Source organism: Mauremys mutica, chromosome 7 (genome assembly GCF_020497125.1).
Source record: "Mauremys mutica isolate MM-2020 ecotype Southern chromosome 7, ASM2049712v1, whole genome shotgun sequence".
Taxonomy (NCBI): Eukaryota; Metazoa; Chordata; order Testudines; family Geoemydidae; genus Mauremys; species Mauremys mutica.
The window spans coordinates 19,157,350-19,174,608 of record NC_059078.1 but is presented as its reverse complement, the minus strand read 5'-3'; the positions used below and the strand labels follow the sequence as shown (position 1 = coordinate 19,174,608).

General features: G+C 46.9%; 1 protein-coding gene and 1 long non-coding RNA gene across 3 annotated transcripts in view; one reads left to right on the top strand and one right to left on the bottom strand.

Moving 5' to 3' along the window:
• The window catches only part of FGD5 (FYVE, RhoGEF and PH domain containing 5), a 153,042-nt gene that overhangs the window by 52,724 nt on the left and 83,059 nt on the right, over nucleotides 1-17,259 (top strand). For both annotated transcript variants that reach the window (XM_045022692.1, XM_045022691.1), the window contains exon 3: nucleotides 12,555-12,684. In XM_045022692.1, coding sequence (XP_044878627.1) covers nucleotides 12,555-12,684 — 130 coding nt within the window. The remainder of the gene's footprint in view (nucleotides 1-12,554; nucleotides 12,685-17,259) is intronic.
• Nucleotides 10,862-15,221, bottom strand: LOC123373658. Its single transcript, XR_006580805.1, has 3 exons — nucleotides 15,094-15,221; nucleotides 14,231-14,383; nucleotides 10,862-10,974 (listed from the first exon to the last, which is right to left on the bottom strand). It is a non-coding gene; the product is annotated as an uncharacterized LOC123373658 (long non-coding RNA).

Below are 17,259 nucleotides of genomic sequence, written 5' to 3'. Positions count from 1 at the left end.
TGGACCCAGTGCAGAGACACCAAGAATGAGGGAGTGGAAGGATGACAAAGACACATTTGCACAACACATCCCTTGCCTAGTGTTCTCTCAGCTGCAGCTCAGGATCCACGCGCCAGGAGGGAGAAATGTTTAGCATAGCATAAGAACATGGGAGCATAACTAGGGATAACGGTATGTAGTTAAGCAAAGGAAAATGGATGCTGAATGTCAGGAAAAACATTCTGACACTGAGATCTATTAGACTATGGAATAGTTTCCCTAAATTGATGGAAGATGCCCCAGGACCTCAGTCATATTGGTCAGGAGAAGGTGCTGGAGAATATATTGTAAGGAACAATCCTGCATTGGTTCTGGAGCTAGACAAGAGGACCTACTAATTTCATAACAGTGCAATCCACTATCATCCCTTTAAAAATAAACCAGTGCTGCTGGAATGAAGTGCTCCTGTAAATGAGGTCCCGTGCCACAGGAAGGCAATATTGCAAGGTTTGCTAGTGTACTAGCCTTTAATAGCCTCATTCATAATGATTACCACAGTAATATACTCCGGCATTCTTACCAAATTATAATGTGCTCTTACATGAGCATAATGTAGTCATTTATCTTTGGGAGAGAGCGGGAAACTTAATTCTGCGTCTGCTGGGACAAACAATTACAAATTGCAGAAAGGCAGTTTCAGAGAGGCGGGAGAGAGAAACAGGCTAAGCTGTCCATAAGCCTCCCAATCTATTCCTCTATCTGCTTCGCTGGTGCTTTGGCTTGTGCTGAGCTAGCAGCTCAGATCCATGGCAGGCCACACTGCAGCCTCTTTGCCACTTCACAGCTCATCTCTTTTGTGAGTTTTTAATAAAGAAAGATACAGGGCCACGTAAATATCATCTGCAAGTTAACAAGACAATCTCCCATAGGTTGCTCTCTGGCTTCACAGCTGTCATCATGCTATTAGGTACCCTTCTTTGGGAGCAGGTAGAACTGTCTCCCTATACAGCCAAGCATTCTTGTAAGCTGTATTCTGTTTCAATCATTCACCTATGAGAGAAGGGGACCATGACCCTGGAATTTCACTGTTGGGATGTAGGAGAGCTGGTCTAAAAAATGCCAATTGTTTTTCACTGGAAATATCAAAATGTTTTCATTTTTTAAAAATGTTCCTGCAAATTGTTTGGTTTTTGCTGAAAAACCATAACCAAGAATGTTTAGGTTTTCAAAACCTGTTGTTAGCTAAAAAAAAAGTTTTACTGAAAATTTAAAATTTTCATTTTATTTTGGGGTTTTCATTAAAACCCCAGAATATGTCAGCCATAAGGGACATTTTCCATAGACATTTTTATTTTGATGGAAAAGCCATTTCTCATCAGAAATGTTTCAAACAATCAGCTCTCCGTTGAAGAAAGGAGGCACACCCATCTCTTTACAAGTGAAGCTGGGTGAAATAATAGAATCAAATATGCTCCAAATCTGCTGGTGAACTTTGGGAACTAATGAAATACCGTAGATGGGGTACATTTTTCTTCTCTGATCTGAACTTCTGATCTCTATACCTTTGATGGAACTTCTGCCTTCTGTATGGACTAGAAAAGAGAATTTTGCCCCACCCATTTCAGAGGTAGACTTTCACCACCCCTTGGGTAGCCCCAGGAAGCAGTCTGCCTCACATATACCCACTGAGTCACTATTCCTCCCCCCCTTCCTTTGCTCCAGGTAGTGCTAATTTTCCTCTGGGCTATATCAGCAGAGAATGACAACATTCAAACAAGGGAGGTGAGGCTAAGGTTCTACCCTTTCCCCACACTCTCCGGATCCACCTATTCCAGGATAGGAGTAAGTGGGTGTGGGGCAACTGGTTACTCCAACATGGATGCAGCTGATAGCCTGCATGGGGACATAAAGGGGTTTTACTCTCCGTTACTCCCTGCATGGACATGTGGGGCAAGTCTAAGTATCTATCCCTTAAATCACCGAACAGAACATTTCAGAACAATCCACCAGTCCGCAATGTATTTTAAATGCATTTCTAATGAGCATGGAAACCTCATTGCAGGCAGTCCTCTAATGGGAGTTTTTGCCTAAAGAAAGTTTCCAGGATCAGGCCCCCATATCTAGGGAGAGGGGCACAGAATGAAAAGGAAATTCTGTCGGCTTTAGCAGTTGAGATTGGCATTTTTGTTACTGAAACTGCATTTCAGCTGTGCCTTCCCTCCAAGGCTTCACAAATTGCTCTCCTTTCCCAATGGCTGCACTGTTCTCCTCCGTTGAATTCTTCTGACTTCTGCTCTGTGTTCCAGCGTTTCCTCTGGATGCTCATTCTCCCCGCGCTGCAGTGTTGAGTCCTCATGCTTAGCCCAGAGTTTGGGGGATGGGGGAGAAGCCAACAAAGCAATAAGTGGAATGGTCTTGAGTTTGCAGCACTGCTTGCCTCCCAGGATGGCTATAAAAGCAATCGTTCTGGAGTTACTCTCTGAATGAAGCAGTTGCACAACCAGAGTAGCTGGCAGAGTCCTTGGGCAAGTTTGCAGTTGACATAGTTCTGTCTCCTTTAGCATAAAGAGAGCTCTGCAGAGTTAACCAGGCTTTGCACATTGAGTCTGAGAATCAAAAGATCCCACTGATACTCAAACATCTTCTGTCCTAGTTAGGTAAAGCTAAAGTAATGAGCTACTTACAAGTGATAATAAATGGTCTGTTTGGGATGAAAAAATGAGATGGAATCAGAGTTCAAGGTTGAGCATGTTCCTTTCTAATTTGGACAGAGATTGAGACGTGATCTGCTCAGCTCCTGCTTGTCAGGGAACACCCTATATCAGCATCCCGTGGTTCTCTGCACATGGGACAAGAGCAGTGGGATGAGTTGTAGAGAACCACGTCCATCCTTCTTTGGTTGGAGCAAGGGTCATTATTATGCAGGACCTGTGGAGCGGGAAGGCGTAGATGGCAAGGGTGTGCAGTCAATGAGACCAGGTTTGGGGTTTGCATATTTGGGTTCCAAGTTATCTGAACCACCTACATTCAGGGGGAAGGAGGGGAGTTGTCAGGTGAAGGGTCCAGTTACGCCCAATCTCAGTAATGGTTTGGGGTTTCAAAAGCAGAATGAAAATGAGGCGTGATTCCAACCTGGGCTTCTTTTTATCTGGATCATTGAAGTTCAAGGGGCTGGAGCAAAAAGTTCTAGTTTTACTCCCTCTAGTAAATGGGAGAAGAAAATGGAGGGACTCCAGAATGGCTCGCGTCCCCCCGCACTATACAGTGGAAAGGAGAAAGTTTGAGTTCTAAGACTCTTGTAGTGAATGTGAGGAAACGAGGGCAATAATACACATTCAATAAAAAGTGACAGGTACAGCTCCCGGCAGGTACAACTCCAGGGCTTGGATTGCAAACTCGAAACCATGAGCAGTAAATAGGATTAAAACATGATTAGCTTTCCCGTCCACATGGTCAATGGATGGATTTCCTAACAGGCTAAGCAAAATATCATCCATCATTATTTTAGGTCTAAATCCACAGATGTTTTGTCTGAATGAAGGAACAGTTAGTTTCTTTACCTTCTTTCCCGCACGGGCACATAATTCTATCAGTGGTAATAGACAGCAGTTAAGGATATGAAGCAGAATAAAAACATTTGCTACTAGAACTGTGTGAAAAGTTTATGGAAAAACTAGACATAATCCAAACTTGTCTAAAGATCAAGAGGGTTCAGATTTTTGGGGTTGGGGTGGGGGAGCAGTTTGGATTGGTTTGTTATATAAACATAGGACCAGCTGCTAAATTAATATCTAATCTGATTTTCCCCCAATTTTGTGGGGTTCTGAGATGCGGGGTTGATTGAATACCTTAAACTAGAGGAAATATAGAGGGCAGTTGTTGCCAGTCCAAAGCTCACTCTAAATTTACCCAGATCTAGGAACCTTTCGGCAAACTTGGAGCGGAGTTTCAAGCAAATTTGGAGTCAAATTTCAGGTGAATCCTAAGGATTTGAGGTTTTGGTGGTAAATGGCACGGAAGCTGATTTTTGCCTGGTACAAACTTAAATTCAGACAAACCCCTTTTGTCTGAGTTTATCTTTGGATCTTGCAGTCAAATGCATATGCAGCAAAACTGGGGAGACAATGTACACAAAATCTCTGTGAACCAAACCCATCTGAATTTCACACACTCTGGTCACCTCTGTCCCCAAACATACAGGACATCTGTGATTTTCCTAGGACCTATATCTTGCCAGCCTAGCACTCCGACAGCAGTCAGATAATCTGGAATACTACAGTTTAACATTGCAATGCAGCTCCTAAATGCGATGATATTGCACCTTCACAGTGTGACTTCATCAGTACATGACACCTTTGTACATCATCATGAAGCGACGGCGGGGGAGGGAAGGGCACCCTGGTGTATTTCATCTTGTTGATATAAACTTCATAAGAACTGCCACACTGGATTAGACCAATGGTCCATCTAATCCACTATCCTGTTTCCACCAGCGGCCAATACCGACTTACTCTAGAGTTAGGAAGATGAAAGAAACCCTGCAATTATAGGTTAGCAGTAGGCAGTTGTTGGGCTATCATGGCACAACAGCATCCTGAGCAATTTTTCCCTTGAGCATATATGAATATAAGACAATCCTTTGTGTGTGTGAAATGTATTTTAATTTCTAGACTCAGTGATCCAAGACATTACTATCATAACAAGTCATTGCTCTTTATTTTCCCATCAAGACTCTGGCGTGGCAGGTGAAGCAAGGTGGCTTTGCAACTTTGTTTATTTCTTTTATGGTTGCCCCCCGAGCAGTACCCAAGATCTACTAGGTAAACAGATAAGCTTGTCAGAAAGAGAGAATTCCTGATATCTCAAACCCATATACTTTCTGATCTCTGACATGGGACTAAGGGGGATTTTAGGAGCACTTATTTCTCTATTACTGGCCTATCGCCCCCTAGTTCATATCTGTAACAGGGTCGGACTCACCCCTGGGCTGCCCTCCCGTTGGTTGCTCTGGGGAATTAGCTCTGTTCCAGCGTTTGGAGCGCCCTCTGCAGGCTGGTGATCCACCTGTCTTCAGGCCCCCCGTGTCCCTCCCTGGACCCGGTGCCCTCTTACATGGGGTGCTGCCCCCTAGCAGTAACCCCTTTCTCTCTGGGTTTCCCCTGCCCAGGGAACCCTCACCCTCTATCCTCACCTTGCCTCAGTATTTGGCTACTGCCAGTCATTGTCTAGCCCCACACTCTGGGGCAGACTGCAGTATCAGCCTACTCATCACAGGCAAAGTTGGGTTTGGACCTGCTGCCCTGGCCTAGCCCTAGGTTGCCCCCTGCAACCCCCAGTACCTATTGGCCTACTGCTAGGCCACAGCCTGGGGCTTTCTAGGCTGGAGCTTCCCAGCTCCTCAGCCTTCCCCAGCCCTGCTTCACTCAGGTACCTGGTCTCTGTTTCCCAGCAGCTAGGCCCATCTCTCTCTATAGCCAGAGAGAAACTGTCTGGCCTCTGGCTTCCCTGCCTTCTTATAAGGCCCGGTTGCTCTGTTTGGGGCGTGGCCCCCAGCTGCAGCCACTTCCCCAATCAGCCCAGGCTAAAGGCTGTCTTCTCCTGCCAGAGCCCTATCCCAGGGCTGTTTTTAACCCCTTCAGGGCAGGAGCAGGGTCCACCCTGCTACAATATCCCTGAGCAGGCAAGAAAACTTAGCCCAGCTCCTCTGTCTTCTTCCACTGCCCTTTCTGAGAGTCTTTCTGCTTAAAATTCGTACACTGTAGAGAATAATAGCTTCTGAGGAGGAGAACATATTGCCCGCCATAAATAATCAGGGTCCAATATGAATGGTGGCAGAAGGGATACATTTGTAAGTGTGCAGTTTGTGTGCCCTGAATATCTATGGCAACAAAACCCATCTCTCATTCATATTTCTTTCCAGCCCCATTCAGAAGATAATGCCACTAAATCACTTGTCGTTTTAAAAATGCATGATGGAATTAATGAGATATTATTAAATTATTAATTGTTATTATAATCCTTTGGGAAGAAGCTTTAGGTTACCAGGTCTTTCCTCATCCCCAAGATCTTGGATAACATGTTATGGTAGATCCTAAATTAAATAATCTTTAATCTTTTAAACAGGCAAATTTCAAACCAAAACTGGCAGAAGGAGATAGAACAAAAAGGCTCTTGAATTCCTTCTGTTTAACTCATGGACGTTTATAATGAGAGAGGAGTGAACCAGTTCAGATAAAATATGACTCTTCAGCCAAACTCAAATGGCACATTTTTGGGTAGGGAAGGGAGGTAGCGGAAGAGAGAGGAGTTCTCTTAACTTTTCTTTTTATCACAATTCACCTTTGCCTGGCCTCAGAACTTTCTGCCCTCCTCCCCCCAGCCCAGGATCAGAAGTTGAAGTGCCAAAATATCAATCATCATCATGCATTGTCAGGACAACCATCCTCATAGTACATTGATACAACTTGCACAGCTTAGATTCTCATCAAAAATATTTCCCAAGTATATGGAACTAGTATCCCCATGACCTTATCTTGCCCTCAGTACTGTAATTATAAAGGGAGGAGGAAAATTTGTCCATAGAGTAAGTGTTGTCAGGAGAAAGATCTGGCAGTTAGTGAAAAGCTTGGAGAAAGATGTGGATATTTCAATACTTTCTGTATCATCAGCTTCAGGTAATTGACGCTGCACTGTAGTGAGTGCAAACTTTTGACTAGCACTCTAGCATAATTATCATCCTAGTTTATCGATGGTGCATTACGCAGAAAAGTAAATCTTAGACAGGTCAGGAAGTGAAGGATTCAGAACCTACAAAGATCCTGAAAGGAACCCTGCCTTACAGCATATTACATTCCAGTACCCAGTATTTTCCTTGATTCATGGCATCAGGAGTCCTGAAAGGCTGGAGGATCTAGCCAGAACAATACTGCATTTTCCAGGCATCTTCCTTATACATCATCATAGGACAAAGTTCATTATCTTTGTCCTTTCCATAGCTAATGAGGCAAAATAACTTAAGAGGCTCTAGTGGCCAAACTTCCTTCTCCTCTCACTTACAATCGTTTTCCATTGATTGCAGCAGGGTTACTCCCTCTGTACGCTGGTGTGAGTGAGATCAGACTTAAGCAGGCTTTGGCTTGAGCCATTTCTGTAGGTGATTGTGGCATGTTTTTATTTCTTATACTTAGTCTTCTGTCACTGTTCACCTGAAGACTGGCCAGCGGTGATGGCCAAGGATCAGAATGTGCGGCTCTATCAGAGGGCAGAGTCACCCAGCGGGCTAGAGAAGTGGGGGAATCCTTGTCTATTCACAAGGGTGGGAAGAGGAATTGAAAAATAAAAGCCTCACTCTTTTCACTAGTGACTCATGTGCCAACAATTAACAGAGGTTTTCAGCTACCTTGTGCTGTGATATCACACAAAAAGCCCACGCAGTCATTAGAGCAGTTATCACTTAGCACAAGTCATTCACCAACCAATGTGCTCTCTGCTTTTGGTAGTGTGTCCTGAGAATAAACAGATGTCATTACGCATCAAAGATGTGGATACTCTATTCCAAAACTGTATGTTATTTCAGGCTCTTTAATCAGCATGGCCAATTTTTAATTCCCAATAGTCAGTTCCTTGCCTAGGTACCCAGCTCAGTAGGGTATATCTCTCCACTGCAAAGAAGGCTTCCGTACATGGTGGCTCCATGGTCCCCTTTCCCTGTCCTTTCCCTATTGCAGGCAGAATTGCCAGGTGTCCAGTTTTCAACCAGAATGCCCGGTTGAAAAGGGACCCTGGAAGCTCTGGTCAGCACCGCCGACCAGGCCATTAAAAGTCCAGTCAGCGGTGTTGCAGGTCTAATCTATTGGGTTTCTGGGAAACGGGGCGGGCAAAGCCCGCCCCAAGCTAACGGAACCCCCCCCCAGCCTAAGGGGAGGTACCACAGGGCCTCAGAAACCCACTAATTGCGGGGGACACCTAATAAAAGAACAGGGACAGGAGTGCGGTCAAAGGGTCATAAGAAGGGAGCCTGACGGGGACACCGAGCAGAGAACCCCGGACAGCGCCCACTGCTCCTCGAAGGTGTCAAGGGAGCCAGCGGACGCCGCCCAGAGGAACTCCGCCCGGAGACGTGAATGGACTAAGGATCAGAATCAGGCCCCACAGTCGCAGGAGTCTCCATTGGCCAACCGCATCTCCCTGGTCACATAGATGGCCATTTTAGGCAGGCTGGTCCCTATGTGTCCTGGCATTGCACTACACCCCGGAAGCAGCCAGCAGCTCTGGCTCCTAGGTGGGGCAGGGGCACAGGGCTCCATGTGCTGTCCGCGCCCCGAGCACCGGCTCCGCACTCCCATTGGCTGGGAACTGTGGCCAATGGGAGCTGGGGGGTGGTGCCTGCAGGCAAGAGCAGCGTGTGGAGCCTCCTGTCCCTCCCATCCCCCCCCCCCCTCCCACACACACACCTAGGAACTGTACCACCTTCCAGGATGCAGCATGGAGCCAGGACAGGCAGGGAGCTGCCTTAGTCCCGCTGCATCGCTGACCGGGAGCCACCCGAGGTAAGCCCATGCCCCAACCCCCTGTCCCAGCCCTATCCCCCAGAATCCCAGAGCCCCCTCCTGCACCCCAAACCCTTCATCCCCGGGCCCACCCCAGAGCCCGCACCCCCAGTCAGAGCCATCACCCCCCACACCCCAACCCCCTGCCCCAGCCCAGAGCCCCCTCCTACACCCTGAACTCCTCATCCCCGGCCCCACCCCAGAGCCCGCACCCTCAGCCCAGTGCCCATACCGCCTCTCACATCCCAACCCCCTGCCTCAACCCACAGCCCCCCACCCCACATTCTGAATCCCTCGCCCCCCCCACAGCGTGGAGCCCCCTCCTGCACCCCAAACCCCTCATCTCCAGCTCCATCCCAGAGCCTGCACCCCCAGCTGGAGCCTTCACCCCCCCCACACACTCCAACTCCCTGCCCCAACCCGGAGCCCCCTCCTGCATCCTGAACCCCCCATTATTGGCCCCACCCCAGAGTCTGCACCCCCAGTTACAGCCCTCACCCCATCCTGCACCCCAACCCCCTGCTCCATCCCAGTGAAAGTGAGTGACAGAGGGGGAGAGCAAGCCCCCGAGGGAGGGGGAATGTAGTGAGCTGGGGCAGGGCTTTGGGGAAGGGGGCGGGGCCTTGGGGAAGGGGTGGGGCTAGGGTGTTCAGTTTTGTGAGATTAGAAAATTGGAAACTCTAATTGCAGACCTTCAGACTCCTCGTGTTGGTCAGTTGTCATGCCTGCATTCTCCACCAAACAGAGTCCACTCACCACTGGGCCTCCCCCTTGTGGCTGCATCTGGGGATTAGCTCTGCCTGGGCTGAGGCTTCATTCTGTTACTCGCTAGTGCTGCAGCCCCTCTTGCTGTCTAGGAGTCGCAGTGCTTCCTCTCCGAGGCCTGGCTTTCTGGCCAGGACACTATACAGTTTTCCCCTCCTGGAGTAACAAAGTCTCATCAGACCCGCTGTCTGGTACTACTCCACACAGTCTTCCCAGTCAAGACTGTGCCACTTCCACAATAGCTGGTAGGGAAACCTGGGCCTGCCCACCACTGTGTTCCAACCCAGGGACCTTACAATCAGCAGCCAAGGTCTGTACCATCTCAACCCATGCTGCCATTTCCATAGGCTTCTTCCTACTCTGCCCTCTGCTGGCTTTCTTCTCCAACACCCTTCTGGGTAACTCCTTCCCTCAATGTGTGGATCCCCAGGCATCTGCTCTGCCCCTGGGTTTCCTTCTTCACTCCTCCCTAGACCCAGAGAGTGACTGCAGACCTCCACTCTGTCCTCCTTCTGCTCTGACTTCCTGGCTTTATCAAGCCTCCAGCTACTCCTGCTCAGATGGGCTACATCTTCAAGTAGCGCTTGCCATCAAGCCTTAATCTCCCCCAAGGTGCAGCCTACCCAGCTAATTAGCCCTTCTGAGCCACCTTAACCCCTCCATTGTAGTGTGGGGTGAGCACCCCCTCATAGAGGACTTATGGCCATTAAGAACAGCTGGGCTTTCATAAGGATTTTGAAGGAAAAGAGAGAGGGCATGAGGTTTATATTGGGTTGGGAGGCTGAGGCATATGTAGGCGAGGGAGAAAGGAGTGGACAGAAAAGTCAAAGAGAGCAATGAGGAGAGAAGATCGGGGGGGGGGGTAGGGAGTAGGACAGGGTGTAGGATGAAATGAGGCAGAGCTGGTGGAGCAGAGTTAATACGTGAAAAGGAGAGACTTGTATTTAGGGCCTGATCCAAAGCCCGCTGAAGTCAATGGAAAGCCTGCCATTGATTTTAATGAGTTTTGGATCTGGGTATTAGGATGGGAGAAGAGTTTAAGACAATCAGAGATTCAAGAAGAGAGTTACGCCTCGAAGCCTGACTCAGCTTGAGGACAGACCATAGGTAACAGAACCAGAGGAGGATGGGACAGCAGTAGAAATACTAATAGAGTTTGTCTAGACACCCCTTTAAAATGATATGCTTTGGGAGCATCTGCCCCTAGCGTTCTGCTGCCAATGCCACCCACATACATCACTTTTAAAATAGCAACCTGTGACTCCACATTGTCAGACTCCCTGATGGATGAGAGGGTTAGTGAAGATAAGCTGGCCTTCGAGTTGTATATATTTCAGGCACTGGGAGTGAGGAAAGTAAAGTAATAACGCAATTACCATCAATAAAAGCTTGGAAGTGAGGGGTGGAGCTGATCCACAGAGGCTCCTTTGTTGTTGCAGCTAGGCAGGGTTTAGGAAGTGCAGTGATGCCGCCCACACTGAAAAACCACAGACACTAATAATAAACAAGGGAAGACAATGCTTAGGAGCAGAAGAGGCTCAATCTCTACCTACCACCATCCTCTTGCGGCAGAGTATGCAGAGCAGCTCCCTGAAGCCTCTCTCCCCTCTGAGCCATTGGAGCGATCTCCGCTGCAGTCCGGCAATGAGGATCTTGGAGGAGCTGTGGCAGGGCGGTCTAACTGTTTATAAATAAATGTAAAAATCAAACAGTTTCTCCTCAGCAGGGAGCTGCATTCCTGAATGAAAAATCAGGCCTGAATGAAAAAAGCCCATTGAGTCTCCTCAGTCATTCTCTTCAGCAGGTTTGGATTGGGCCCTCAGAGAATAAGGACTAAGGGCTAGATTCATACTCTACCTTTGGCAAAAAAACTTTTTCTGTGTCAGTGGGTGTCCAGTCACTGTAGTGCTGATTCATATTGAGGAGGGGCAGGTGATGTTTCCACCAGCCTTGGGGGATTATTCCTTGGGGGATTATACCTTGGTAGGACAGCTTTAGTTTCCGCTGGGAAATGCATAAAGCCCCCACCGTAGATACTCCGCAGGAGATCAGTGATTTCTCTGGCCATGGCTTCTCCCTAGCCTGTGCTCACCACATTTGGGGTTGTGGAGTTGGGGTTGTGCCCCATTTACCTTTACCCCAGTCCCAGTGAAATTGCAGCCTATATGTACTGTTGTAAACTCCCTTCGTAGTGGACTTTCTAGGTGAAATCCAGGGCAAATCCAGCACTTAGTCACACTAACTCACCCATGGCCACCTTCATAGTGCTCTGTGACTGGCATTCAGGCTCAAGATTCATCCACATTGGCAAAATTATTTGAGATCCTCAGGTGGAAGGTGCTATGAAATACAGAGATGAGCCAGAGCTGCGGGATCTGGATCTGGGTTCAGATTCCACTGAAACAATTCATAAATATTTAGATCTGAGGATTTGGTTTGAGCCCATTCCTAGCACTTTATCTATGGTTATTGGTGTTACTATTGTGCTGTTTTATTGATCTGAAGCAGGGGTCGGCAACCTTTCAGAAGTGGTGTGCCGAGTCTTCATTTATTCACTCTAATTTAAGGTTTCACGTGCCAGTCATACATGTTAACGTTTTTAGAAGGTCTCTTTCTATAAGTCTATAATATATAACTAAACTATTGTTGTATGTAAAGTAAATAAGGTTTTTAAAATGTTTAAGAAGCTCCATTTAAAATTAAATTAAAATGCAGAGCCCCTAGGACCGGTGGCCAGGACCCGGGCAGTGTGAGTGCCACTGAAAATCAGCTCACGTGCCGCCTTCGGCACTCGTACCAGAGGTTGCTTCCCCTGATCTGAAGTATCCCTAGAGAACCCAGCAGCACAGTATCTCAGCTCTATAATTAATTATCATTGTTAGTCATTATTATTTTATTATATTCATTTTGGGTAGTTAGATCTAGCAAAGGGTAAACCAGTTCGAATTGTGGCCCTAAAATATGAACCCGGTCAAACTTCTGTCCCAAGCTTGGACTGAACCAAAACACCAAACTTTTTGGGAGGTTTAAAGAGTTTTGTTAACTTTCCTCCTATTATGTTTCACATTCATGGCAGCCTATGAACTTACTATCAAAAAGCAGGAAGCTCCAGGAATCCTGCTTCCCAAGTTTAACAGACCTACAGGGTTTACCTGCCACTAGCTGTGTCTGGGCTGCCTATGGAATACTTATGTCTGAGTAACAGTGACGAGGAGTGCATGGTGAGAATGTGATGGGCTGATCTGTTCCTTTTGCTTACAGTGCCTATACCGAGCCTTACAAGGTGTGCCCTGTCTCTGTGGTACCCGTGGAGGACGTCACATCAGATGAGGAACAGAAGAGTTCAGAAGATGAGGAGAGTAGCCAGGGGGATCCCAGCCTCGTCCATAAAGTAAGAGATCTGGAACAATCTGGGGAATATAGGAAACACTCAAGGGGGAAGGGAAGAAAAACAAGGATGAAAACATCCTTGACTCTTGGATATGTTTACACAGCCCATGGCAGCGAGCCTCCCAGCCCAGGTCAAAAGACACGTGGTTGCGAGGCTCACGGTAGCACTCTAGAAATAGCTGTGTAGACAGTGCTTTGAAATTGCTGCTCAGGCTGGAGGTCAGGCTCTGACATCCACCTCCTCTCTAGGCTTCAGAGCCTGAGCTCTAGCCCATGCTGCAATGTCTCCACAGCTATTTTTAGCATGGTAGTGCAAGCCCCACAAGTCTGTCCACCTGGGCTGGGAGACACACTGGCGTGGGCTGTGTAGGTGTACCCTCAAGTAGCCATCTCTCCCCGCTCCGTGCTTACAGCTAGCCCAGGAATATCAGAGCTATGATCATTGCATTTCTTCAGAACTATGGTAAGGAGTTACTTCTGTTGAATATGGCAGAGCCCACAGACCTAAGAAGGGAAGCTGAGGCAACCAGCCAGCAGGCTCAGGTAGGTCCTTATCCAATGCCCACTAATGTCAATGGGAGACTTTCTATTGACATGAGTGGATATGGCACCAGATCCACAGATCTGGAGTCTCTTGGAGGTTGAGGGATGACACGTGTGATCCTTGCAATGAGATCTGATCTGAAAAGTTGTGAGCCTCTTTCTTAGTCCTGCACTCTGGGGATTGGAGGTGGGGAGAAATTGCTGACAGATGGCCAGAGAAGAGCCCATGCCATAGAACTTAATCTGCAGAAGGAAGAGAGGGGTCACAGCACTGAGCCCTCCACTTATGATGGAGAATTCCACCCTCCAGAATTTCAGGATTATGGAATTCTGCCTGTGGCCCTGCATACCCAGCTTTCCAGACTCCTCCCCAAAAACCTTGGGCCATTATTGGCTCATTGTGATTGATGGTGAATAGAATAAATTTCAACCCTCTGTTGTCCTTCCCTCAGAAAGTGATGGTATAGTTAAAGAATACTGACAGTGGATTGTATTTCCTACCCCCACCACTCCCGCCTCCTTTTGTTGTCTTCTCAAACAAATCTTCTGGGTGCCAAGGGAGCATTAGCTGCCCTGTCAAAACACAGCCTTGCAATGATGAAGTGCAGAAAAATTGTCCAACTACCCAATGAAGTGATGTCTTCTCCCTCTTGTAGCAAAATCTTCAGACAACACAGAGCAGTTGTAAAACATGAAAGAGTTCAGAAGCACAGTCGCTTGGGGAGTTGGCAGAGGTACACATGTCTGGATGCCAAAAATAGTACCATGGATTTGGAAATGAGCTAATCTTGCTAAAACAACTGTTTTGGGCTGGCCTAGCAGAGCTGAATTTGGATTTAAAAAAAAAAACTCCAACAACTGGAGTTGGTTGTTTTGGTTTATGGTTTCCCCCTCCCGAGGGAAAATTAGCCTGAATAAAGGCATGAAATCACCTAGCTGATAAGATCTTCTTGCTGTGTCCAGAACATGTGATTCTGACTGGTGTCTAGCTGGGATATACTTACTTCACTCTGATGAAATGTGGATTGTCAATCCCCAAGTATTATGATTTGCTTTGCACGCTTGATTTTTGCCTGTTCGTTGGAGATTTCCAAGGCTTCCAGTTTGGGGTGGGGGAGGTGTTGTTTTCTGTTGTTTCTTTTTTTAAGGCTCATTTTCTGAAGAAGAAGAAAAAAAAAGTCAGATTTGTACACAGGTTTCCTGGAATTGTTTGAACAGCTGGCCCCCTTTGAATCCCTGCTCTCCTGGGGATGAGCTCTGTGTGAGTACGAAGGAACCTTTAGGACTTGCCGGCACCTCCATTCTGCAAACAATTTAAATGATGGACAAAATGATACGTTTGGAGTGTTTTGGTGTATCCGTTTTATAAAAAAACCAAGGGCTTTGATTTCCACTGGGTTGCATAATTTTTACAGCAGTCTAACTCCATTGGACCGTGCTGGAATTGGACTGGCATAAAAATGATGTAAAGAAGTAGAAAAGCAAGCCTGTCTTCTCCAAGTTTTGTTTTGGTCAGGGTTCTATAAGTGCACCCTCAATCCAGAAACCCTTGGTAACATCACTTGGTGCTTTTGATTATTCAAGTTAAAGCTGATTTTGAGAATGTGCTCTTTTTGGTTAATTATGCACTTGAATCCCCTTCTTTAAATCTCTGGCAGATGGTATCAGGTTAGAAAACTCCCAGATGAGGATGCTGTAGTTTTTTTAACCTCTGTGATTCTACTTGGTTAAAACCACAAAAAGGGGTGCACGTCTCTTACATAACTGAGGGAGATTCTCTCTTTTTCCGCCCCCTACTTAGCTAATTTACAGGAGCTCTGGAATCATCCCCAATGTGCGTGCCTGCTACATATGCTTATTTACTTACATCCACCCAACTGGTAGGAAGGTGACACTTGACTTTTCTGTTGCAGACTCTGAAGGATAAACAATGGATTTTGGAGTCTTCTTTGCCTGCATAGAGGAGAGTATCAGAATTAGGGATGGCAATTGGCAAATCTGGGTTCCAGTTAGGTATAGGCATATACAGATTCAAGTGAAATAAGGGATCTTTTCATTTCCAAACCTTCACTCAGTACTAGAAAAACTTCCAAACCAAATCCATCCCACCCTTTGAACTTGATCCAGACCTAAAATTGGTGCTGGTTCTTTGTGCTACAATGAGATGAACTAACCGCATAGCTGTGAACTTTAGCGGTGCTCAGATCTGGATATGAACTTGCAGTTCAGACCCCACTAGCCCACAAACTCAAACTGCCCTCTCACTTTCTCTGAAATTCCTACAGGAACAGAAATAGAAACAAGAAGATGCCCTCAGAAGGGCTGCTTTTGTGAGATAACCAGTCCAGTGTTGTTCTCTAGAGATTCAGAGAAGGTTTGGAGAAGCACAAGCCTTTGGGCTTCTCCCATGCTAGCTGTGCTTTGAATGCCTCAGAGCATCCCAGAAAGCTTGAGGAGGATCCTGCACTTAGAAGGTCTGAACCACAGCCCAGGTTTAAATGTAACTACTCTTCCAGAGATAAGGCCTCAGACTTTAGTGTCAGGACTCTGGGAGTCCAAGCGGGAGTATTCAGCCAGATCACCCCTCCTAGCTGCCTCTTAAGACAAGCTGCCCTCCCTGACATGACCCCTGTCATAAACAGTTAGTTAAGGGTTAAGGTTTTTGTCTACCTGTAAAGGGTTAACAAGCAGTACCTGTGGACACCTGACCAGAGGACCAATGAGGGACAAGATTATTTTCAAATCTCTGTGGAGGGAAGCCTTTGTCTGTGAACAGCCCTGTGTGCTGGGACAAGGGAAATGAGATCCCAAGCTGTGTGCCTGGTGAAGGAGAATGTGTCTCTGGCTCTTCTGTGTCTGTGGAGCAGACAAAGGCTTCCCTCCACAGAGATTTGAAAATAATCTTGTCCCTCATTGGTCCTCTGGTCAGGTGTCCACAGGTACTGCTTGTTAACCCTTTACAGGTAGACAAAAACCTTAACCCTTAACTAACTGTTTATGACAACCCCATTCCCAGCTACACCTTTATCTCCTCAGCAATCTTCACCCGGAAACTGAAGTGACTCCAAGGACAATTCCTTTGCTAGGCCTGACACTTTGCCCATGAAGACAAGAGACTCTGTGTGACAGGGAGTCACTTCCACACTGGATCATGAAAAGAGCAAGTGAGAGGATGCTGTAGACTAGGGGTCACATTTTAAGCTTTAATAGCTGGTGGCGAATTGGAAGGGGTCGTGGGGTTCATTTGGAGAACTTCAAATCCTATGGAGTTTGCTGGATGGTTTCAGTTCCCTGGCCCCTGAAACACCTCCATCCTTCTTCTGCATTGTAGTGCCAGCATGTTGAGAGCTCTGTCAAGGACAAACAAAAGCCCAGTAAAAAAGAAGCACTTTTCAGAGGGTTCAATGGGGATGCACGCATCAATGCGTGCACCTCCAACACACCCACAACAATGCATGCACTCTCACTGCATCCACAAAACTCCAATATCAAGCAATATAAGGCTGTGAAGCAAAGATTGCGGGGTGTGAGCTTGTGGAGGATGTAGTGGAGATGCAGCCCCTGAACTGGGAGTTAACTTCTCCAGCCTCCTTTGTTGGGAAGCCAGGCCAAGGGAAATGTGACAGCTGCAAGGCATGAGGATGCCTCAGGCTGTTTTGTGATGTCTGGCTGCCTGACCCAGCCTGGGTGTTGCACATATCGAAAAAGGTGTTGGTCACAAGAAAAGGCAATGAGTTTAAAATAGCCCTAGTAGTCAATGGAAGGCATTTAGACTCAGACTGACAAGTTGCACCATTGCTGATAAGGAGCCAACCTTCCTATACAATGGCGGCTTTGGAAGGGTATAGTAGTAACAGGGTAAATATCAGCTCGCTAGGGAATATTGTATCAGCATCAGCTATTTCAGTGTTCCTGTTATACTCAAGGGTGGTATACAGTGAGTCCGACATTAAACCAGCACTCAGGGAAGAAGGGTCTGTTAATAAACGTGGCTGGGTGTTTGACATGAAGAATTGAAGGGATTCCCAGGAAA